The sequence below is a fragment of the Hakea prostrata genome, chromosome 5 (genome assembly GCF_041222555.1).
Source record: "Hakea prostrata isolate BN-2017 chromosome 5, UWA_Hpros_2, whole genome shotgun sequence".
Classification (NCBI taxonomy): Eukaryota; Viridiplantae; Streptophyta; class Magnoliopsida; order Proteales; family Proteaceae; genus Hakea; species Hakea prostrata.
The window spans coordinates 47,192,572-47,217,401 of NC_142604.1; the positions used below are offsets into that span (position 1 = coordinate 47,192,572).

The 24,830-nt window shown below is 36.3% G+C and overlaps 3 protein-coding genes across 3 annotated transcripts; all 3 read left to right on the forward strand.

Moving 5' to 3' along the window:
• The first annotated feature begins 6,399 nt into the window (after window positions 1-6,399).
• On the forward strand, window positions 6,400-9,698 carry LOC149016193 (histidine-containing phosphotransfer protein 1-like). Its single transcript, XM_089156699.1, has 6 exons — window positions 6,400-6,456; window positions 6,601-6,731; window positions 6,835-6,906; window positions 8,694-8,765; window positions 9,569-9,641; window positions 9,690-9,698. The coding sequence occupies exons 1-6, from the start codon at window positions 6,400-6,402 to the stop codon at window positions 9,696-9,698; spliced, it is 414 nt and encodes a 137-aa protein (XP_089012825.1).
• A 2,234-nt stretch (window positions 9,699-11,932) lies between these two features.
• LOC149016194 (uncharacterized) lies at window positions 11,933-12,427 on the forward strand. Its single transcript, XM_089156701.1, has one exon. It carries the CDS (start codon window positions 11,933-11,935, stop codon window positions 12,425-12,427), a length of 495 nt encoding a protein of 164 aa, XP_089012827.1.
• Window positions 12,428-20,636: 8,209 nt separating this feature from the next.
• Window positions 20,637-23,632, forward strand: LOC149016195 (histidine-containing phosphotransfer protein 1-like). Its single transcript, XM_089156702.1, has 6 exons — window positions 20,637-20,693; window positions 20,848-20,978; window positions 21,085-21,156; window positions 22,420-22,491; window positions 23,369-23,441; window positions 23,600-23,632. The coding sequence occupies exons 1-6, from the start codon at window positions 20,637-20,639 to the stop codon at window positions 23,630-23,632; spliced, it is 438 nt and encodes a 145-aa protein (XP_089012828.1).
• The last annotated feature ends 1,198 nt before the right edge of the window (window positions 23,633-24,830 follow it).

Consider the following 24,830-nt stretch of genomic DNA (forward strand, 5'->3'; position numbering starts at 1 on the left):
TTCTGATTCAATTTTAGTATTCAACCAATTCTATTATTTTGTAGCCAATGTCTTTAATTCCAAGATTCAAGTGTTTTAATCTGATGGTGCCAAGGAATATGAATATTTTGATTTTTTTTTTTTTTAAAGAGATTGATATATCTCATTAGTACTCATGCCCACACACTTCTAAACAAAATGGGAGAGTGGAACTGAAGCATAGACATATCGTAGAAATAGGCCTCACTCTTATGGCTCGTGTTTCAGTCCCCTTTATTTTTTGGCTAGTCACCTTAGAACAACCGTCTTCTTAATTAACAGAATGCCTACACCAATGCTTGGGAATAAATCTTCATTTCATGTGTTATATCAAAAAGATCCAGACTTTTCATTTCTTAGAATTTTTGAATGTACATGTTTTCCTTGGTTATGGCTTTTTAACAAAAACAAGCCCCATTATTGCTCCAAGCAATGTATTTTTCTTGGATACAACAACCCACACAAGGGGTATGTATGTTATGATCCAACTCTTGGCTAATCCTACATCTCTAGACATGTAGTTTTTGATAAAACCAAGTTCCCCTTTGTAACTCAACCTCCCAACCACCCTTCCCTCTCTCACTCCAATACCACCATAGTTACAGTTGATAATCTATTTTCGAATTCAAATTCAAAATTTGAAATCTCCCATCTCACCCAAAATTCCAATTCAAATTCAAATTTTGAATTTTCCCAGCCCACCCAAACTTCTAATACAACTTCAAAATTTGAACTCTCTTTTCCCATTCAAAATTCAAATTCAAATCAAAATTTGGAATTTCTCAAACTCCATCTCAACCTCTCACCACACCCGAAACCCTAGCCCATAACCCACCTCCACCATCCCAACCAACTCAACCTCAACCTTACCAAGTGCAAACCCGATCCAAAACAAGTCATCTCAAACCCATCTCTGAACTAAACCTCCTAGCCACCTCTCTTGCGGATAATCTTGAAATCGAATCCACCTCGTCTACCATTGCCAGTAAAGATCCCAAATATAGGCTTGCTATGAGCGACGGATTTGATGCTCTCTTACGTAATGGTACTTGGAACTAGTCCTTCATCAGCCCCACATGAATTTGGTTGGAAATAAATGGGTTTACAGAATCAAATGAAACAATGGTGGCTCTATTTCATGTTATAAGGTTCGTTTGGCATAGTCTAAGGTGAAGGGTACAAGTAGGATCATTTGAATGTGATATTGAAGGCTCACATAATGACGAAGCACGGATCCATTTTGTCACTCTCATCTTCGGTCGACTACAGCACATGCAACCAATCTTGCATGCTATGGCGTAACTCCAACTAAAATGGACATGTCACAAAAGAAGAAGAAAAAATGTCATATGATTCTTGATTAGAATGGTATCTTCTTTGGCTTAGTACAATCATGAGCGAAGTGTCCCATCTTTTGGCAATTATAGCATTTGACTTTGCAAGGATTTCTATTTCTACCATGCTTGCCTCTTTGCTGCTTGGTAGATTTGCCTCTACTTGGTACTAGGTTATAATCCTTAACCTAATTTCCTGCTCTGCCTTATCTCTTGCACTTAGACTGAGTGTGCTGCCCCTTTTTGGTGACAATGACTGGTTTTATGGTCGCCTCTTGGCGCTTTGCCTCTAGTTCCACATAAGCGACGGCATCATTGAAAGTTATGATGTTATCGTTTTATGTGAGAAACATTTTTTTTGGGCCCAAGAATTAAGTAGTGTCTTAATGACTGTTTGTACTTCTTGCTCATCTGTAAGGGTGTTCCCAACATCATCAAATTTCATAATAATGTTTTTCATAACACTTAGTTGCTTATGGTATGCTCGGGGTCCTTGCGGTACATATCTAACTTCAAGGTCATGGCCCTTAACCTAGTAGTTGACGTACCTCTATACTCTAGTTTTGCTTGGTCTCACATAGACTTGATAGTAGAGTATTTCTCATATACACTAATCAAGTCTTCATGCATACTACTAAGCATGAAATAGTGTATCCAATGATCATTTCTAAACTAGGTTTCATAGGTATCATTCTGTTGACAATGTCGGGGCGTATTACCCTCGTCGGGTTTCTTCATTTCAAAGGTCAGGAAGTCTAGGTAATCTTGTTCATTGAGCACATATAGAATCATACTATGTCATATGTCATAGGGGTCTCATCCAACTTACAACATCTTTCATAGTCAGCTGCTTCATATAGGTTGGCCATCACTATATTCAACAATGCGCAATAGGACATTTAGATTTTGTTAAAATTAATAGTTTTCACACCCACATAGTGAGACCAACAACTCACTAAACTCATAATCAAATCTCACATGAGTGAATTGAAAACATATAATTTCAACTAGTTTCGAACAAAAGGAGAAATTTAAGATTCCACTTCCACATGATTGCATCATATATACGGATGCGCATGGATCCTACTAAAGGAGCCCAAACTTTGATACTTGAAATGACATATCGAGTCGGTATAAAATTGTGATGCATAGTGTGGTGGCAACCCTTTACATGGCTTCAAAAAAAATTAAAATTGAAACCCTTTTAATTACATCACATAAAATTATATTACAACACTATTAAGGTGTACAACACTTTGCTTCACTCTCAAATACTAACTCTAGCATACATATATAAAATGTGTCATCATGGTAGCAGCAAACATGATTCTCTTCCAAAAATAAATAGATAAACTTCTATGGTCTATTTGGAAGAGATTGATTCTGCATTCATTAAATGGAGCAAATCAAATGTCTAAACCGCCATAGGTGGCTACAATTGCTAATTAATTTTATTATTATTATTATTATTATTATTTTTTGGAACTGAGGTTCATCCAGGCCAGCTTGTGCGCACCACGATTTACTTCCTCAGGGGGTGAGCTTTTATATTAATGCCGCCGAGTGGGTGCGAACCCAAGACCTCCCCTAGGGAAGTTGGGTCTTTAACCGCTTTAACATACCACCTTTGCTAATTAAAATTTTTGCATAGTCATAGTAGCAAAGAATTTTAAAACAATAATAAAAAACATGACAGTTAATTTAAATAAAATAAAGAAATGCACAAAAACAAATTTTATGGAATGACATAAAGGGTCTGTTTGGTTACATGAGTCTAGAGATTTCAAATATCTAGAGATTTCAAATTTATAGATTTCAAATCTATGGAGTTATAATTTATAAAATTTGATGTTTGGTTGTGGAATGAAATTTGTGGATTCATCCTAAAAAACTATTTGATCGACATGATTTTTGTGAATGTGCAAATGTATAGCTTTTTTGAAATCTCTGAATTTCACCCCTTACCCATAAATCTACAGATTCACGTTTTTAGTGTAAAAAGGTGAATCTCTAGATTTCATGAATTTAGAAAATTTTACAACCAAACGGATATAATTCTCAGATTCATGAATCCAGAGATTTCAAATCTCTGGATTCATGTAACCAAACAGGCCCTAAATAGATTCAACCATAACCAAGTTTCAATTTATTTATTTATTATTATTTTTTGAACCTTTTAATGACTTTCAAATCCTAACTCATAAAAATGGTTACTGAGTCAACCAACAAGATATTCCCAAGATCTGATGTCAAGAAAAACAAAGAAGAAAATCAATTTTCTTTAATCATTGTTTTTTTAGTCCTTTTCGGATTGGGATGCAAAATGCACCGGCTCCAACTCTTGAAGCCATCTCCAGCCCATGCCACAATATAAACATTCCTGGTTACCTGGGCCAGAAACTACAAATGACTTGCCCAAAGCCCACAACCAAAAATTAAATCACAGTGCCAGGACAGAATTTATTTCTATTTTTTTAATTCAAAATCTAATTTGGTTAGAGCTTGTGGCAATTAACCATGTGGTTGGAGGTTTGAGCCCTCCTTCCAGCGGTTTATAATGTTTATCTTATTTTATTTATTTATTTATTTTAATATGAACTTAGAGAAAAAAGGGTAACATTCATAATCTTATCCTAGTTGGGTTGTGTTGCGTCTAGACCTTCTTCATAGTCGGGTAGTTAAACGACGACCTTGTGTTGGTCGGGAGACTGCTTTCGACGCCCAATTTAGTCTAGGCAACAATAGAAGGCTCTAAGAGGGTTCTCAAAGCGTAGAGAATGATAGTGAGTAAAATCTCGTAACTTGCCCATCTTAGGATGGAGGTTTTATAGTGGTTAACAAGTGGCAGCCCCTCAGTCAATTTTGCCCATTGATTGAAGAGTGGGGTGAGTTACCCTAGGAAGCATGTTCATTTTCTTAGTGGGACTAACGGAGCTGTTACTCCATCATCCACTTCCCCATGTTTTGGGGTGGGACTGATGGGTGGGGCGAGTTACCCTAGAAAGCATGTTCATTTTCTTAGTGGGACTAACAGAGTCGTTACTCTATCATCCACTTCCCCATGTTTCGAAGTGGGACTGATGGGTGGTTCTCTAATTGACCCTTTTGACTAGTCGTCTTCAACTTTCCTCTTCGGACTTAGCATTGGGCGTTCTCTCGTTGCCCGAGCCTATTCAGAATGAATCTTGGGATCCTTTAGGGGAGGGGTTCTCCAACTCCCCGAGGGAGTGTAAGGAATCCATCCCAAAGGGTTCTCCAACTACCCAAGGGGGTTCTTCACAAGGGGCTCTTCAACTCCTTGAGGGGTATAAGAGATTCTTCCCAAGGTGAGCCTTCTCGATCAGCTGACCTCGCTCCAACTCCCCGAGGGGAGTGTACAGGATTCTTCCTGAAGGGCTCTTCATTACCCTGATGGGGGTTTAAGTGATTCTTCCTGAAGGGCTCTCCAATTCTCCGAGAGGGTGTAAGGGATTCTTCCCGAAGGGCTCTCCAACTCCCTGATGGGTGTGTGTGGCTCTTCACGAGGGGCTCTACAACTCCTCAAGGGGGTGTAAGAGATTCTTCATGAGGGGCTCTTGGGTTGCCCTAAGGGGGTGTGTGGCTCTTCACGAGGGGCTCTCCAACTCCCCGAGGGGTGCAAGGGATTTTTCCCGAAAGGCTCTCCAACTCCCCGAGAGGTTGTAAGGGATTCTTCCCGAAGGGCTTTGCAACTCCCTGAGAAGGGCTCTCTAACTCCTCAAGGGGGTGTAAAGAATTCTTCCCAAAGGGCTCTCCAAATCCTCAAGGGGGTGATTAAAAAAAAAAAAACTTCACTTCCTAAAAAAAACATTACAACACATTGATTAACAATTAAATTTGCGTATAATAGATCGGGATGAGGTAATGCAATTGGTCGTGGATAAAATCTGACACTCGATCATGTTAGTGGAAAAACATAAAAATAAAACCCATGATTTTCATCCTAAATCAACCAACATTCAAAAATCGGTGACCCTAACCACAACCTGGCTTAGATACCAAAGTTAATTAAAATTAGTACGCAGATGGGTTGAAGATCATATACCTTAGTGATCTTGATTGCAGTGGAAATTAGACACAGGAGAAGCTTCTTTGCGTTTCCTTTCCCTTAGTTTGTCTGGCTTACTCTGTAGGTAATTTCCATGATTTCAAGTCAACAAACCACAGTGATGGAGGTTTAGAATTATCTTCTATCCAAAGAGAATTCACAAAGCAAAGGAAAGTATTTTTTTCAGTCATCTATTTGGTAGTCTCTCTCTTTATTTATAATATTTTTCTTCAACCCTAATTCCTTAATTAGAGTTTTACTTAGACTCAACTAGGTGAGGGAAAGCAGTGTAGTCTTGTTTAGACTCAACTACATAGAGGAGTAGTCATCCTGGACTACGTAACAGTTTTTGGCGTCACCTCGACTCAAATTGTAGTGGGATCCACACACTACGATTAACACAAGATTATTTATATAGTTTTGAAATATTTAACTAGCCTACATTAGCATTTAACCATAGTTTTCTAGCTGCAACGGGTGTCTTTGAGACATTTTCACCCTACAGTGATCAATTGAAAATTTTAAGAGTGGCATTAAGAAAGTAACTTAGGGGTGGCATTAAAAATTTTCAAAATAATTTTTGCAGTATTGTTTAAAAGTTTTGACTGATTTTTTCGTTATTGTTCGAAGCAAGTCCAGATCCAATCTACAAGCCTACAAGGTTAGAAAAAATAAATTCTCTTTTTGTTTTTAAATGTTTTAAAAATATAAGAATTCAAATCTTCTTTCTCCCCATAAAACAATTTTATATTTTAGATTCTGACACTTATCATGAATCCAGCCACTTTGGTTGGAAATCCTCCTTCAAATGTGGGTGGAAGTGGAAGATCCATAGTGTGCAAAGCCCAAAAAATCCTACCCAAAATCTATACATTTGCCATTTCTTAAATACTCTGAAACGGAAACAGACTTCCGTTAACTTTTGGACCGGTTTCACGGTCTCCTACAGGTTTCTGTGAATTTCTCTTTCATCTTGTTTTCATGGCTGATCGTTACCGACAAGTGCTTAGGAATTTGATCCAGACAATGTACGATGAGGTATAATCAATCTAAACCTTCTCCTTGTTTAAAATTATCTTTCTCTTCATTTTTGTTTGAAGTTCTTAGGGTCTATAGTTTTCCAATTTGTAGTTTTTTCCTTGTTACGTACTTGGTTTCTTTAGCTCATATTGTGTGTTGCAGGGAACATTGGACATTCAATTTGCTGAGCTTCAATCATTCCAGACCGCAAGCAATCCTTCTTTTGTTTCTGATGTGATCAAGTTATTCATCGAGGAGGTTGGAAACATCATTTCAGATCTGCAAACATCTCTGTACGTACTTCAATTCCTCTCCTCGTATCTTTTAGTGGTGTCTGGTTTAATTAACTGATGGGTTTACTAATTTAGTTTTGCTTGTGTTCAATCCATTGGAAAGGACTCCAGAAGAGATCAACTTCGATGAGGTGATGGATTCATATGTTCACCAGCTTAAAGGATGCTGTACAAGGTAATATGCAGTTCGTTTGATCTACCAAGTTTTCTGCATTTGAGCATAATGGCTTCTTTTACATGTCCAAATCGATAAATAAGAAAATGCGTGAGAAATTCTTCAAAGATGCAAGTGTGGTAGTGATTTTTTTTTTCATGCCTTGCATTTGACAACCAGAATTTCTATATCAGGGTTCGTAGGACCAGATACCTTGCGAGTTCTAGAATGGGAATGACAACAAAGAAAAATAGCAAATAAAGAGAGAAAATAAAAAAAAATTGTTGATAAGAGTTCAGTTTCATCAAGCCTACATCTCCGGAACTCAGTATGGCCAAGCTCAAATGTACTATAGGACATCTCAAATCTTACAAGAAACAAATCAAACATGTGTATGATCACAATAACCTCATGCTAGAGATTCCAAAGCAAATAAAAAACCCTCAAAATTACAGTCTAACTCAAGAGAATTCACCACCGTGCACGGAGAAGAAGAGGAGAGAGAAAACCTATCGCGCCGCCTAGAGGAAACCTAATTCCTCAAGCAAAAGTCCTAAAATGAGGTTAAATACCCCGGTTCAATCTAGTTAACCAGTGGCGCCGGTTCAAGTCAAGATGAATCAAGGAATGAACCACAAGTCCATCAAGCCAATAACAAATAAAATAAACACGGATTTAACTAATTAGCCCCTTCACAGAGCTGATATGTTATAAAGAGTTGATATCCCATGTGGTTTGGAACATCAAATATCTGTCAAAAATCAACAATTTCCTCTGAAAGTGTTGTGCTCAAGGTATCGCCATAGGGGGCAAATTTAAAGAAGAAGAATATCCCCATTGATCCCAGCTGCAAGAGGTGTGGACATCCGGATGAAACCATAGATCACCTGCTCTTTGACTGTCTGAATTCTTGCTCTGTCTGGTTCGGGTCCAACCTATCTCTAAAGACATCGGGCAAATTCCAATTTGATTCAACTAACCAAATACTGGATCCCACCGAAGGCATCCCATACCAAACTCAACACAGATGCGGCCTTTCCCCTCAACTCACAAAATGGAGGCCTGGGATAGATCTTAAGAGATCATCATGGCATCCCCATTTTTGCCATCTCTCAACATGGTGACTTCACATCTACACTAATGGGAGAAGCATTAGCAATTAAGAAAGGAATCATATTTGCAGCCCAACAAGGATTTCTTCATTGCGAAGTGGAAGTGGACTGTCTACAGCTGGTGAATCTACTTAATGATCAGAATCTTATTCCTCCTCTGGAAATTCAGGATATCATTGATGATATCCAGTTCATATCTAGGGACATTCTATTTATGAGTTTCACCCATATTAGTAGGGACACAAACAAGGTTGCGAACTCCCTACTACACAGAATGCCCTGTCCTCAACAGGCCGGACAATTTGGCAATTATCTGAATCTTGGCTTTTTGATATTTGTAATCAGGATGCCTTGTGTAACCCCTGCTTTCTATCTGAGTTACTAATAAAATAAAAATAAACATAAATAAAGAAGAAATGAAGAAATTCTTGACATATCATCCCCTCCCCCCAATTTGTAACCCATGGTCATTGACCATTTTGGAATTGCATATTTAGCAGCTTCTAGCATATTTATGATACCTATCAATTTATAGAAGTTCCTTCAAAGAATAATCCTTTGAACCTTTTGCAATAGTTGAATCAAATTAAAAGAATCTTCTTGATCAAATGCCTGAAAACACTTTGTTTGGTTCATTCTGGCCTCAAAGTTTCTCGATTGGTATTTTATTCTTTTGTTCTGTATTTGATGATACAGTATTGGGGCTTTGCGCCTAAGGAACGCCTGCAGTGAACTTTCTGGATCATGTAATTCGAACTATAGAACTGGGTAAGAAGTTCCCACTCTCATAACTTAGGGCCTTTTTTGTATCAATTTTCATTATCTATTTTGGTTGTTTAAAATAAATAAATACAAAAAAACCATCTTTGGTAAAAAATGAAAATTAGTTTGGTAATTTTGATCTATAATAGATTATAAAATGAAAATAAGTTCAGTTCTAAAATAAGAAAAGAAAATAATAATAATAAAAACTGAGAATAAATTGTAAGAGTTTGGAAGTGAAAAAGAGAAAAGAAGCAATAGGGTTATACCCTCAATTTCAGTACAATTTTTGTATCTTCTTGTTCTTTATACATGTTATGTATAATTTCAAAAATATAAAAGATTTGTATTTTTTCTGTATATTTAAGTGATTATTGGATCCTTTTCTCTAGTAATAGTATATCAAGAGAATGAATACTCAACCAGTTCGTGAAAACTTCTGTTGCCGAATATTATTTTCTTAGTGCTTGGATTTATTAGATTCATAAAAAATGAGTTGCAAGGAAGAAAGTCTTCTGATCTGCAGCATTAGGCTATTACACACCAGGGACATGAGTTCACTCCAACTATGATATATATATCTGCAGATCAGAAGACTTTCTTCCTTGCAACTCATTTTTTGATGAATCTAATAAATCCAAGCACCATGGAAATATTAATGCTGTGGATCCATTAATATAAAGTTTCTTCCTCACAAGCGCACTTCATTCATGAGTTTAAACTCCCTTGCAGTGGTGATCAAAATTCTCAAATATTGTGTTTCTCATCTTCTCAGTCGTATCCATTTTTCATGTGTAAACACTTTTTAGGTGTATTCGGGCTCTGGACAAAATCAGAAATGAATACCAACGTCTGCTACCTAAACTCTACACCATTATTCAGGTAATACATTAACTGATATTTTAATAATTTTAAATTGATTGGAATTAGAGATTGTGAATTTAAATTTCTTTTTTATCACTCTTGGTTGAGAATAACAATAAAATGAACAATCAATCGTAGATTACTGACTCTTTTTCTATCTTAAAATTTTTTATGAAGATATTTTTATTAGGGTTGTGAGATATAAGACAAGGATCAATGCTCTACAAATGTAATTTTTGTTGATGCTTTTTATTTTTTTTCATGTTTCCATGCTTAGTGCAATTGTTCTTTTAGTTTAAGAAAAGGGCAAATTATATATAGATTCCATAGATTTGCAATCTATTACATTTATTATTTCTTTGCTTGCAAAAGAGTGTCTTTTCTTCCATTTATTTATTTATTTTTAAATTTTTTTTTTTAATATTCATTCAAATTAATCTTCAATAAAAAAAAAAAAGTGGTTTGTGAATCAGGACTTTATTTTGTAAATTTATAAAATATTAAACTTTTCAATATAAATATAAATATTTGTATTTAAATATATATCTAAATCTTTTATTTTCACTTTCAGAGTAGAATAGCGATGATGTGGTGCAAGTGGAAAGTATGTAAGGGCACTTCGAACATAAAAATGAAAATATGTCATCAATTTATATCTTTGGATACATAGAAAGGCAAATGTAAAATATAATTTCATTTTGGACTGAAAATGACTTGAACTATATTTGAACAGTCAGAATAAAATTACCCTAGATTAAATTAACCAGAAATTGACAGTTTGCTTGTTCTAACATCATTTTTTTCCTCTGAACTATGGATGCAGCTGGAGGAAACGATAAATTCATGCTGTGGTTGAGAGCAGAAGAGACTGAATTGGTGTCCTTTGCCTACAATCCTTGTGTTTTCAGTGAAATACTAGAGAATCAGGTTACAGGTTCTCTTTCTAAAGTTATATGCTAGTATAATGTAAACGACCAGTTTCCAACTAATAAGTTCTCCAAAGTAAGTGGCAAAGGAACCAAAATGGTTTCAGTACTGGACCTTATTTTAAAGAGTAAGCATATTCAGGATCATTTTACTGAATGAGATTTTCTCAATACAATGTTGCTCGTATATTAGATAATTTCAGGTCGATGCATCTAATAAGGTTTTTCGGAGATCCGTTAATATTTTATGCCGTTTATCCTAAGCTACATTTCCTATAAAAACATAGATTGTGTGTGATTGATTTCTCTAACTAACAATGCTGGTATGATCTGGAATCAAATCAAGAAACAAACCAATTCTGAAATTTTGACACTGATAATACAATTGGATCGTTATTTAATTTGAAGATTTGGTTGTTGTTTGCTTGGTTCTGTTACTCTTCTTTCTTCCTTTCCAAATTATGTCCATATATTTTAATATGAGAAGGTGAATCTAGTTTATTTGTAGTTTGTATACCATAAAAAACCAAAAACCAAAAAAAAAAAAAAAAGGAAAGAAGGAAAAAAAAAACACCGTTTTTTAGTAGTTTCAAATGTGAAAGGTTGATTAGTAAATTTTCATTCATTATGAGTGCTGACCCGATTGGTTTGATACTTCATTTTTAGTTGACTTGATTTGAACTGGCCCCAAGTATTAACCAGGCTAGAACTGGAGCACTTATTTTCAGTGCTGTAATCTTGGGTGTTTCCATGGGTTTTTTCATGAGGCTTTAGGTCTTGATGGCTTGATCTCCTTGTATACAGGTTTGGTTGTTGTTTCTTATTTTATTTGATATCTGTCATAGTGTATTTGGGCTCCGTATTAAACTCGCAGGATTGATTAAGCCGAACTCCATTATTATTTTGTGTGCTATGCTTCTTCTTCTTCTTCTTTTCGAACCCTATTTCTGAGATTGTGAGTAGATCGATCCACCATCAAAGCCGGGTGTTGTGTCTAAAAAATGATAAAAAAGATGACACATAGGGATGTGAACGTATGGAAACTTCTGCATCCAAGGCAAGAGGTTATTTCCCCTTTGGCCTTTGTTTAATCCGTACAGTGCAGCTTCATTGACCTTTGCTAGCTTCCCTCTCAAGAACATCATAACTAGCTAGTAGTCGTCAAGATTGTCTCCTCTGACTTTCACCTACCTCAGCAGCCAACGTGCAAGGTGTAGGAAAATAAAATAATTCAAGGGCTATTTGGTTTCAGTTTTATAAATAGCCTGAATACACAGATGCACATCCTCATCAAAGCATTAGTCTTTCAAGAGCAAGTAGCTAGTGAAAAGGATTCCTTCCTTCTGATCCAGTCTCTTAAAAAATACCTTATTGATTTCAATCATGGCAAGCAAGGAAGATGAGAGAGCCGGAGCTGAAATCGTTCGTGGAAAGGAAGCCTGTGATCGATTTTCAGAGGAACTGCTTAAGGAGTTGGGGTTCCCTAGTGGTGTTCTTCCCACTGGAGAACTTGAAGAATGTGGGAGAGTGAGAGCCACTGGTTTTGTGTGGTGGAAATGCAAAGCTGCATATGAGGATTTCAACAAGGCAACCAACACCAAGGCAAGTTATGCTGCTGAGACAACTGCGTATGTTGAGAAGGGAAGGATGAAGAAGATGACCGGCGTGAAGACCAGGCAGTTGATGGTGTGGGTTCCCATAGTAGAGATGTGTTTGGATGGTGACAAGATCACCTTTCAAGACACCCATGGGAGTTGGCAAATCCTTTCCTCTCACCTCCTTTATGAACGAAGAAGAGAAGAAACAGTATCTCCAGCAAAAGGGTGCAGCAAAGTGATCAGTAATTATAAAAACTCTTGTTTGATCAGACCTTTATAATCAGTAGTCCTCGAGGGTCCTGATCCATTATTGACCTTTTCTTTAATTTATGCAATTTTTTTATAGAAATAAAGACTATATTACTCATAAGGACAATTACATAGTTGAGATACATTTATTAGAGTCCAATCATTCTTTAGAGCTATTGAGGATCTATAGTGGATTTTTAGACCCATTATGTTCATAAGCCTTGGAGAACGTGGGAAGAAGCTTAGAACCTCCTCTTCGAAGCCAAGGAAGATCCCCTTCTCAAGAATTTCATAAGGTCCAATATAATGAGGACTAAGTTTTCATTTAACATTGAATCTCATTACACCTTTTGTCACATCCCTCTAGCCGGCATCCTATCTAGAATACCCGGAGCTCTCACATCACCATTGGTCTGAATATTAGCACATGTCAATGTTAAATTTATCTCAATGCAAATCTTCTACTTAGTTATATCAACTTAGAATTAGATACTTCCATTCATTGCCTCTCGTGATCATTTCCGGTATCCTTCTCACTAGAGTCACCACAATTGAAGGTTGGGGTTCTAAAAAACACTAATGTGCGTTGTCTAAGGTGATACATCTATTAGTGGCCGATTGCTCATGTCCCTACTAGTTTATACTAGAAGCTAAATGGGCCAAAATAGGGACATGAGCAATCAGCCACTGATTGTGCGTCTTCGGTTGTCGAAAAAGGTCCACTATTTCTTGCAAGTTGCACCAGATGTTTGCTAGCTTGACTAGAGAAGAGTGGGCTTGATCTACTCCTGTATGAAGTCCAATGATAGTAGCTTCAATGATGTCATCGCAGTCTAGACTTCCCATGCTAATATATCTCAGTTGTCCTTCCCGAAATAAACCTACACTCCATCCTACAGTGCTTAGTTGTGGGTTAAGTACCCTTGCACATGATAAATGGGAGAGTGAAATTCATTAGTGACACACATATTGCGACAAAAACAAGTGAGTGTGGTTATTACATCAATTGTGCCAACATTATTAATGGGTGATTCTATGGTTCTTTTTGACATTTGGTGAAGTGTATCACTTCAGAAAGAGATGCAGTGTATGATTTTTAGAGGGTTGGGTGTATGATTGTTAAAGATTTGTTGGTTTCTCTCTTGCCATACATAATACCATGTGATTATAATCACAGAGATTAACCACTTTTTTGAATTCTTATAAAGGGTAGAGATTGAAAAGAAAGTGATGCATAATTGTAAAAAAGGGTTGTTGCGTGAAATTGTCCATACACAACCCAAATTCATTTGGTCCATTCACAAGAGATGAAGAGGTGCCAAGTTGATTCTGCATCATTTTCGTAGAGGACACATTTGGGATGTGATGTTGTCCATTGAGCAAGAATAGAATTGGTTGAAAGTCCTTGTATGAGTCTCCAAAAGAAGCTTTTAAATTTAGGGTATAGCGGCAACTTCCAGAAAAACTTTCACCATTAACAAAGAGAGGAATTTCGATCATGAATTCTTTGTTTTGATAGCTCCTTTGCTACCAAACAGAAAAGCTTCCATTGTTAGAAAGAAGTGATTGCTAGGAGTCATTACTTGGGGAAAGATGTAGAGTTGTAAGGGAAGTAATATAAGGTTGATTATGAATAAGAAGATACTCCCTTAGCCGATTCGAGTTTGCTACTTTTGCAATCATAGCATTTCTCGCCCAGACATCGTAGTTATGTGGTTCCTAGATTTGTGTGAAAGTTTGTTGATTGCTTTGAGGTTGTATCCATGGGTTGAACCAAAAGGATGTTTCTCTTCCGTTGCCGATTTTCCTTGCCAACATTTTCTTTAGAATGGGTAAGATGTTGATGTTGCAGATGTTGTTCCATGTCCATGATCCATTTTTTGACCATATCTTAGGATCGGATAGGGTAATTCCAGAAAGTATCTTGCCTTGAGAGTTTGGGCCCACATTGCTTCATGGTTGGTGAGGATTCTCCATCTTTCTTTCAGAAGAAGAGCAATATTGACATCCTCCATTTTCTAAAATCCCAATTCACCATCTTCTTTAGGGAGGTAAGATTGGTTCCATGATATGAGCGTAAGCTATTTTTCTTTATCAGGATGCCCGAACCAAAAAAATCTTGGCACAAGGAATCAATTTTCCTACAAAAAGTAATGGGAATTTGAAAAATTGCATATAGTAGAGGGATTATGAGTGGAGAATTGATTGAATTAATACTCCCCATGAAGCCATCTTCTTCCACATTTTGTGGAGGATGAATTGTAAAGTTTTAGATTTTGCTCTTCCAGGAAAGAGATTTGTTCCTAGGTAGGTCGCTTCTTTGTTTATCTCCTTGATGCCTAGAGTAGAGAGGATTGATTGTTTACTTTGCAGGTGAGCCGTTCTTCTGAAGAAAGCTTCACTTTTGACAAAGTTTATTTCCTACCCAGTTATATCTGAGAATAAGTCTAATATTGCTTTTGGATCAACGAATCCTCTTTTTTGCACGATAAAAATGGAGAATTTCGTCGACAAAAAAAGATGGGAAATTTCAAGGGCTCTTCTAGTTCTAGCAACCTTAATCCCTTTAAAAAGGTTGAGAGATCTGTACTCATTTAGCAGTCTTGAAAGGATCTCCATTATCAGGATGAAAAGATAAGGGATGAGGGGGCAGCCTTGTCGCAGACCTCAAGAACCAAAGAAACAAAGGTATAGACTGCCATTGAGCTTAATAGAGAAAGAAGAAGTTGAGATTAGGGAGTTAATAAGATCACACCACTTTTGGTTGAAGCCTAGAAAATGGAATAATTTGATTAAGACCCCCCATTCAACCCTATCAAAAGCCTTAGACATGTCAATTTTAAGAGCTATGCAGCCAGTTTCCCCTGGTTTTTCTCATAAAATGGAAGATCTCTAGTGCCAAGAAGATGTTGTCAGAAATTTGTCTATTAGGCACAATAGCCCCTTGGCAAGGAGAGATGAAATCCTTTAAGAAAGGTTTTAGCCTGAAGGCCATGCGTTTGGCCAAAATTTTGTAGCTGACATTGCATAGGCTAATAGGCCTAAAGTCAGTTACAACCTTGGGTTGATCTTTTTGGGGATGGAACAAAGAAGGTTGTGATTGACTCCAAAGGGTAAAGTGCATGTGAAGAAAAAAGAGAGAATAAAATCATAGAGATAATTTTTTATTAGGTCCCAATGGTTTTGGTAGAAGCAAGCTATAAAGCCATCAAAGATAGAAGCTTTGTGCGGACCTAACATGAAGACCACATTTTTCAATTCCTCCAAAGATGGGGGAGCAGAGATCCCCCCAACAGATCATTAGGGAGTAACCATGAAAATAAACATTTATTTTTCTCCAGTAACCCTTTAGATCCCTCCTTTATTGAATTTATGCAACTTATCCTTCTTGATTCTTCTTTCTTTCTTTCTTTCTTTTTTTTTTTTAATAATAATCCATGCAGCGATATTATTTGAAATTCATGATTTTACTTTTGCTATATCAATGGATCATTTCATATACTTAATCTTCTCTGATTCTGCTTTAGGAGAAGCATATTTCTATGGATAGGGATATCTTTATGATTACTTGTTCATATGTATAGAACAAGATACAAGGAGTACTAGAATATGGGTTTGGATCCTCTCTTTAGAGGGACTCCCACAATGAGTATTGAATGAGTGATAAGATTAAAATATCACACGTGATAGAATCTTATCAATCTTTGGGCACTCATTATAAGATTCTCTCCAACGGAATGAGCCAAATATGGAGTTATGAAGACATCAATAACAAGTTGATTATTGGGCTCACTTCCTCTCCCCTCCGAAGCTCTCTTACCCGGCCCACCCTTAACCCTTCCCCTATTCAGCCCACCAAACCAACCCATCCCTCCCTCTCCACTCATCCTTCTTCCTCCTTCTCTTGCCCTCTCACCTTGGCCCGCTATCCTAATCCAGCCCATCAACCCTCAAACTCCCTCATCCCGGGTCTCTTTTGGAGTGCAAGTTGGAGGGCCTTAAGGGCTTTTTATTTATTTATTTATTTATTTTTATCTATCTATCCAAGAAAGAAAACAATTGTATTATTGATTAAGTATAAAACATAGGTCCTCAGTTTGTATGAGGCTCAGATTTCCTCTATTGTTTGAGGCATGAGTACTAATAGTCTTACTAGCCAAACTGTTAAGGGAATTAAGGAGTGTTGGGGACTTATAATCAAGGTTTAAAGTATCGGTATTGAGTATCGTATCGATCAAGTGATTTTAAGAGACGTGTCGTCCTGTATCGAGTATTGTATTGCTCTGACTAATGTATTTTAATGTAATTCAATTGAGAGACGTATCAAGATGTATCGTATCGGTTGGGTCAAATATAGATACGTATTGGCTAGTTTCATATGGCATCATGGATACTTTAAACCTTGCTTATAATTACAAAATATTGCTTAACTAGTGTAGACTTAATATCTACCAGATCAGGTATTAGATGGATGGGCTAGTGCAATTTGGGTGGGGCATAGAAGAGAGGAGTTGCATCTCCTCATTTAACCACACTTCCTGGATGTGATCTGTGTATTGTATACCTTCCTTCATTGCCCTCACTAAGGCTTCCAGTGACTTGCTCTTTTTTAGGTACCCTGCCTTTGCAAACATAATTTTGCCATGTTCCATAAGTCCCACACTCCATCTTCCTATGTTTAGAAATTCATTATATACCCCTGCACAAAGCAATATAGTAGAGTTAGTATTTAACATTATACATTCATTTTGTGGGTTGTGCAAGATGGTATCTATGTTTTGTCCCTGAAAGGTGATATTTTCATTTCTAGGAGTCATTTATTTACATTATTTATTATCTTGTGGGGATTGGGTTTGATTTTTTTCATTGTTACATTATTTCTTTCTTTCCATAAAAAGTAACATGTAGTCACAAAGGCAGAAGAAAAAAAAAAATCACTATTTTTTATGCATGTCTAGTTGGGAATCAACTAGGAAATCATTGCATAAGTGCAAAATGGATCTTTGGGCTAGATGTTCCGTTCACAATCCAAGAGGTCATGCCCAGATTCTCTTGGTCCATTCACATGAGATGAAGACATGCCAAAAAGTCTCTGTCTTATCGTCGGACAATTCATAAAGATCGTGCATTTCCATCCATTGAGAAAGTGTAGCTCTAACTGGTAATCCTGCATGCAGTAGACGCCAAAGAAGATTTTGAGTTTGGGATATAGTGGCAACTTCCAAAACATTTTCCACCAATTGGTGAACTCATTGGGCATTATCTCAAATTTTTGTTTCATCAATGCCTTTCCTGCTAGTTTGGAAGAGAATTCACCATTGGTGGTGTTAATAACTAAAATGGGATATCCCGGTATCCCGAGGTTGAACGGTTCGAGATACTACAATGAGAGAGTGGGAATTGAGGAAGATTAAAGTTTGAGAGATCCACATCCCAATTTGGAGGCCTGGTAAGTAGATTCCTATCACCAGACATTTGGAAAGCGAGTTAGTCGGTTTAAGCGACCTTCTAAATACCCTTCAGAACTCTGGGGTATTTTTCACTTGCATTATTGGCATTAGGGAGCTAGAGATCATACCAGAAGAAAGTGTCGGTGCCATTTCCTACTTGTCTGGAAATCATTTTCTTTAAGTCGGGGGTGATGCCTACATAGGCTTTGCCAGGGCCAATAACCACTTTTGAGTTTGACTTTGGGGTTGAACAAACTCGAGTTGGGGAAGTATTTGGCCTTTAGAGTGGTATCCCAAAGAGACGTTGGTTCATTAAGGAGTTGCCATCCTTGTTTGAGTAACAAGGCTTTGTCAATATCCTCAATTTTTTTTAAAGCCCAGACCCCCTAAGTGTTTCAGTGTACGGCATTTATCCCAAGAGGTTAGTGTTCAACGCTTCTTTTTGGTAGGGTTTCCCTAGCCAAAATCTTTGATAGAGCGAGTCAATTTGTTTGTAGATTGCTTTTGGGAATCGAAAGCATTGCATATGATATATATATATATATATATATATATATAGAGAGAGAGAGAGAGAGAGAGAGAGAGAGGTTGTAACATTCATTTTATGAGTACTTCCCTCCCAGCGGAAGAGGGTGTGGATGCTTTCTAGGATGCAAATCGACCACTAATCTTGGTTAGAAGGAACTTGAGATTTTTCGATTTGGACCTTCCATGGAAAGGTTTGTCCCGAGATACAGAACATTCCTTTTTCATTTAAGAAATTCCCAAGATTGACAGGATTTTGGTTTTCTATTCATGGAGGGCCTTGAGGTTATTGAGACCGAAATTTCGTTGTCTTTAATGTCTTTGATTGGGATGGTTGTAGGAAAAGTAACTACTTTGCTAAGGAGCATTACAAAATTTGTGAAGATTTTATTGTTGATTTCAAATCTTCTAGAGAAAAGAACAAGAAGAGATTGAGTGGTTTTTCAGTTTTGGCTCAACCTAGCTTGGCCTTGTTTCTGATCCATTCTTACATGGTGCTTTAGTGTTAGGTTGGGTGCCACACTTATCAGGCTTCTTTTTGCTTCTTGCTTTTGGTCTGCTTTGCCCCTATTAGCTTTGCTATTCTTTTCCTTCCCTTTTCTTTCCTTTTACAATGAATTTATTTTATTCATTCAAAAACGAAAACAATTAATTAGAAACTGATATTTGACACTCCAACGGAGAATCCTGGAATGGAGAGATCACCTTCCTTTTCAACCCAACTAATACCAAGGTCTATCATAAGGACAATTATTCTATAGGGTTTCAGTTATGCCGACCATGGTGGATTAAGGATGATCAGACAGCAAGGTGACGGTTTTAAATTTAATTTTTAACAGGGTATTATAAGACAATCTTATATATAATACTCTCAGAATTAAGGGCCTTTTTTTATTGGTTTTTGTTGATTATGGCTCATACTTCACATGGTGTTGCTGATGGATACAGGATCCCGCTGTTCGGGGAGGCTGCCCCGGCTGGGATGTGGGGCAGCTCCCCGAAGCCTGTAGTGGATCCACGTTTTTCAAGCCTCGGAGTTTCTTTACAATTTAGGCTTGGGCCCATGAATAGCAATGGCTTAGGGTTTCTAAGCGCATATATATATAGTTGTATAATATTTTTTATATTTATATATTTATATATATATATTATATATTATATATTATTATTCTCTTAGACACGATATAGTTGTTTGAGAAAAATATAGTAAAAAACCTAATGCTAGACGTAGCCTCACATTGAGGTGAATTAGGGTAAAACCCGTGTCTCTTTCTTTCTTGTTTTCTATTCGATTATGTGTAATTGATCACTCTAATCCTAGCAGTTTTCATTATCTATTTTGTCTATTTATAATAAATGAATACAAGAATCTATTTTTGGTCAACAATAAAAAATGATTTGATTACTTTTATGAAAAATAAATTATAAAATGAAAAATAAGTTTGGTAATAGAACAACTGTAAATAGTTTTGTAATGTTTTTTTTAGATTGAAATTTGGGAGAAAAAGTCAGTACTCAGTAGAAAGGGAATTTGAGGTGATAAGGTGTTGCTTTTTTTTGGGGTTCAGGATAAGGTGTTGTTGAAAGATCATAGTTGATCCGCAAGCTTCTTATTAATTTAGGAGAATTCGTATTAAAATCAGGGTTGGAGAACCACTTGATCAGCCAGTCCAAAAACTAATTGGGTATATATACAACCTGATACGGACACGATAATCAAATCTTACTAGTTTCCATCTCCAATCAATTTGTCATAAAACTCCTGATCGAACTGGATTACTTACTAAAATGGCTCGACCTAAAAATCTGCTCCAACGAATATCAATTTGGAAAAGGGTGCGACCGTGAGGGATTCACATAGATTCACATTCTCTGCAACTACTACAACCGTGAAGTGTGTTCCCTAAAAACATGGTATTAATACTCTGAGTTATTGCACTTTCTTTTATTACTGGTTTAATTTTAGAAAAATTACTCCACCCTTGGATTCGTCAATATTTAAGTAGCGGATTCTCTTTAAGGGTCTGATGGATGGTTGATGCCTTGTGGCTTCGATGGTGAGGAAGTGATGAGTGTTCAAACTGTCCAAAGCCCTAAAAATCTTGCCCAGAATCTGTACATTTACTAGTTCTTAAATACTCTGATAAAACGGAAAACGAACTTTCCTTTGAGAGTTTCTGCAGTTGTTGTCCTAAAGCCTTGGACCTATTTCTTCATTCACTGTTTCCATCAGGTATCTGTGAATTTCTCTTTAATCTTCTTTTCATGGCTGATCGTTACCGACAAGTGCTTAGGAGTTTGATCCAGACCATGTACGACGAGGTATAATCAACCAAAACCTACCTGGTCTCTTCGTCAGGAAATTATCTCTTTCTCATTCATTTTTGTTTGAGATTCTTAGGGTTTGTAGTTTACAAATTTGAAAGTTTTTTCCTTGCTACGTACTGGGTTTCTTATCTCATCTTGTGTGATGCAGGGAACACTGGACATTCAATTTGCTCAACTTCAATCATTTCAGAACGCAAGCAATCCTTCTTTTGTATCTGATGTGATCAAGTTGTTCATTGAGGAGGTTGGAAACATAATTTCAGATCTGCACACATCTCTGTACGTACTTCAATTAATCCTCTCTTTATATCTTTTAGTGGTGTTTGTATTAATTGACTGATGGGTTTACTAATTTAGTTTTGTTTGTTTTGCATCCTTTGGAAAGGACTCCACGGACGATTAACTTTCATGAGGTGATGGAGTCATTTGTTCATCGGCTCAAAGGGTGCTGCTTAAGGTGATATGCAATTTTTTTTTTTAAACCAAGTATTCTGCATTTGATCATGAATGGCTTTTTTTACTAGTCGAGATCGATAAATAAGAAAGTGCATGAGAAATTCTTCAAGATGTAAGTGTGAACTTTTCTTTTTCCTGCCTTACATTTGATATCTAGAAGTTTTATATCTCGGACTAACAAATTTTTTTAAAACAATTTTTTAAATAAGAGCCTCTCATTGGGAGAGGACAGTGTTGCTATATAACTGTTACTATGAAGCTTTTCTTTTGGAATATTCGCGGCATTGGTAATGCGTTTGGGAGGAGGGCTCTTAAACTTTTGTTAATGACTCATCAACCAGACATTTTGTGTGTCACTAAACCAAATTGAATGTCAGTAAGTGCCCAATTCTAATGGTTAATAGTTATTAAAAGTGAGTAGGAACCAGTGAGGAAAGGTGTATTGGGGGCAGCTGTTGTTGCAGGTCAGCGAGGTTAGTTCCTCTTAAGGTTCGAATTGTCGTTTTTTTTTCTTCTTTTCTTCTTCGCTTTATAAAATGACCCTTTTAGCAGAAGTTCCATATCAGATTTTGTTGGACCAGACACCTTGTGAGTTCTAGAATGGAAATCACATGAAAGAGAGAAAACCAAAAATTTGTTTACGGAGTTCGGTTTCATCAAGCCTGGGTCTCCGGAGCCAAGTAGCAATTGAGCTCAAATGCACCATAGAACATTTCAAATCTTACAAGAAACAAATCAAACCTGCGTACAATCACAACCTCATGCTAGAGATTTCAAAGCTAAGGAAAAACCCTCAAGATTACCGTCTGAATCAAGATAATTCACCACCATGCACAGGGAAGAAGAGAGGAGAGAAACCCTATCACGCCCTCGCACCGCCCAAAGGAAACCTAATTCCTCAAACAAAAGCCTTAAAATGAGATTAAATACCCCGATTCAATCTGGTTAACCAATGGTGCCGGTTCAAGTCAAATGAACCAAGGAATAAACCACAAGTCCATCGAGCCAATAACAAATGTAATAGAAAAGGAGATTTTACTGATTAGCCTCTGATATCTTCTGAAGAATTGCTATTGCATATCATCCCCTCCCCAATTTGTGATCCATGGCTATTGAGCATTTTTTTAGGGTAAGGATATTGAGCATTTTGTAATTGCATATTTAGCATTCTCTATCATATTTATGACATTCTACTTTGGCTCATTCTGATCTCAAAATTTCTCAATTTGTATTTTATTCATTTATTTTGTATTTGGTGATACAGTATTGGGGCTCTACGCCTAAGGGATGCCTGCGATGAACTTTCTCGAGCTTGTGATTCGAATTATGGGACTGGGTAAGAAGTTCCTATTCTCATCACTTAAGGGGTCTTTTTGGTATCAACTCTCATTTCTATTTTTCATATTTAAAAAAACATAAATACAATACAAAAAAAAAAAACAGCTTTGGTGAAAAATGAAAAATGAAAAATGATTTGGTAACTTTTGTCTAGAATAAATTATGGAATGAAAAATAAGTTTGATATATCAAAATGAAAAAATAATAAAAAATAATATTAAATATTAAAATACAATAGAGGGGGAAAAAAAGAAAGGATAGGACTTTCATAAAAAGAATTTAGTTTACAATGGGATTGTAAATGGCTTGCAAAAAGAATTAATAGGATGGATTTTTACCCAGAATTCATAATAATAAACAAAAAGTCCTATAGAATTTGGGTTTTTTTTTTTTATTTATTTTATTTTAATTCTTTGAAACAAAAATAAGATTTATAATGAATACTAAACACATTAAAAATAAATCTGAAAATGAGAATGAGAATTAATATAAAAAAAGGCCCTTAGTTGTCAATATTTCTCCAAGCATTATAAGTGCATATAATGCATTGCTAAGCTGCTATCATTTCAGTACAATTTTTAGTATCTTCTTTGCTCTCTCTCTCTCTCTATATAAATTTATCATAATTTTAGTAAACTCATGGCCCTTCTGTTTAATAGCCTAATGCTGCAGATCAGAAGGCTTCCTTCCTTGCAACTCATTTCTGGAGGAATATAATAAATCCAAACACCATGGGAATATTAATATTGTGGATCAATTAAGTCCTCACATGCCAACTTCATTCATGAGTTTAAACTCCATTGCAGTAAATTCTCAAATATTTTGTTGCTCATCTTCTCAGTAATATACATTTTTCATGTGTAAAACACTTTCAGGTGTATCCGGGCTCTGGACAAAATCAGAAATGAATATCAGCGCTTGCGACCTAAACTCCACACCATTATTCAGGTAATACATTAATTGACATCTTAACATTTTTAAAATTAATTTCAATGGTTTCTGAAAGTAGTAGTTATGAAATCACCGATCTATTTAGGTTAAATTGATGAGAAATTGCCAGTTTTCTTGTTCTAACGTTGATTCTTTTTCCTGGGCTATGGATGCAGCTGGAGGAAACAATAAATTCCTGCTGTGGTTGAGAGCAGAAGAGACTTAATTGGTGTCCCTTTGCCTTTCAATGAAAGACTAGAGAATCAGGTTCACTGGTTCTCCTTCTAATTAAAGTTATATGCTAGAATAATGTAGACAACCAGTTTTCCGACTGATATGTGAACCTTATTTTAAAGAGTAAAAGCATATGCAGGATCATTTTAATGAATGAGATTTTCTAAATATAATGTTCCTCATATATTAATTAGATATATAATTCCAGGTCGATGCATCTAAGGGTTTCCAGAGATCCATTAATAGTCTATACAGTTTATCCTAAGCTACATTTCCTATAAAAACATAGCTTCCGCTGTGCCAGTTAGTTTTAAACCAGTTATTTAGGTTAGTTCCAGAGATTGTTGGTGTGGTCTGGAGCCAAATCAAGAAATGAACCAATTCTGAAATTTGATACTTATTGTGGGTATTAGGTGATCAAGACATGGGCAGTTCGGTCATTGTTCAGTCTTGTATTTAAATGACCTATGCAATTTATAGTAAGGGTATTTCTGTCTTTACAGTGGTTTGTATGGATAGCCTTTTGTTTTAAGTTTAGGGTTGATCAATCATTTCATTTATCTCTTTGGCTTTTGGGGTTTACGGTGGTTGCTCTACTGCTGCTCTGGGTTTAGGGTTCTTCAATCATTTTTTGTTCTTTGTTCGAGGTGGTTTGTGTTTGATTTTTCCGTGGATGATGCGTTGATTAGAATGTTCATGCAAGCTTGGTGAGATCTTTCCATTACAAGGTCTTTTAGTGTTGTAAAGACTATGTTGCGTGTTGCTCTCTTGTGTTCTTGTTCTTGAGAGTGTGTGTGAGTATGGTGTGTGACTTTGTGACTCCTCTTTTCAGTGGTTTAGTTAGTGCATGGTGTTTCGATTCTCTAGATTCATTCTTAGATGTAGGACGAAAGTCTGAACCAAGTAAACACTTTTACTCTATAGTGTGCTTTATTTTTGCTGCATATGTAGGTTTAATTTAACATTTAGAATTAGATCTGTTATTTCATTTTAAGATTTGATTCATGCAGGTATTTTGCTTTTTTTCCAAGGTCTAATCATAAGAGTTGATTATTATTATATTTAAAAAGAAAGAAATGCATTCAGTGGGGGAAGTTGTTACAGTTACAATTTAGATTCGTGAGATCTATCTCACTCTCTTCAAAATGAGATGGAACTAGTTCTAACAACCAC

What these genes read in the sequence shown, in the direction of transcription:
- LOC149016194 (XM_089156701.1), top strand. Translation starts at nt 11,933, where the DNA reads ATGGCAAGCAAGGAAGATGAGAGAGCCGGAGCTGAAATCGTTCGTGGA.
- LOC149016193 (XM_089156699.1), top strand. Translation starts at nt 6,400, where the DNA reads ATGGCTGATCGTTACCGACAAGTGCTTAGGAATTTGATCCAGACAATG. An exon ending in TCCAGACAATGTACGATGAG is followed by an intron (nt 6,457 to 6,600) that starts GTATAATCAATC and finishes TGTGTGTTGCAG; the next exon opens with GGAACATTGGACATTCAATT. An exon ending in CTTAAAGGATGCTGTACAAG is followed by an intron (nt 6,907 to 8,693) that starts GTAATATGCAGT and finishes TTGATGATACAG; the next exon opens with TATTGGGGCTTTGCGCCTAA.
- LOC149016195 (XM_089156702.1), top strand. Translation starts at nt 20,637, where the DNA reads ATGGCTGATCGTTACCGACAAGTGCTTAGGAGTTTGATCCAGACCATG. An exon ending in CTCAAAGGGTGCTGCTTAAG is followed by an intron (nt 21,157 to 22,419) that starts GTGATATGCAAT and finishes TTGGTGATACAG; the next exon opens with TATTGGGGCTCTACGCCTAA. An exon ending in GATTCGAATTATGGGACTGG is followed by an intron (nt 22,492 to 23,368) that starts GTAAGAAGTTCC and finishes AAACACTTTCAG; the next exon opens with GTGTATCCGGGCTCTGGACA.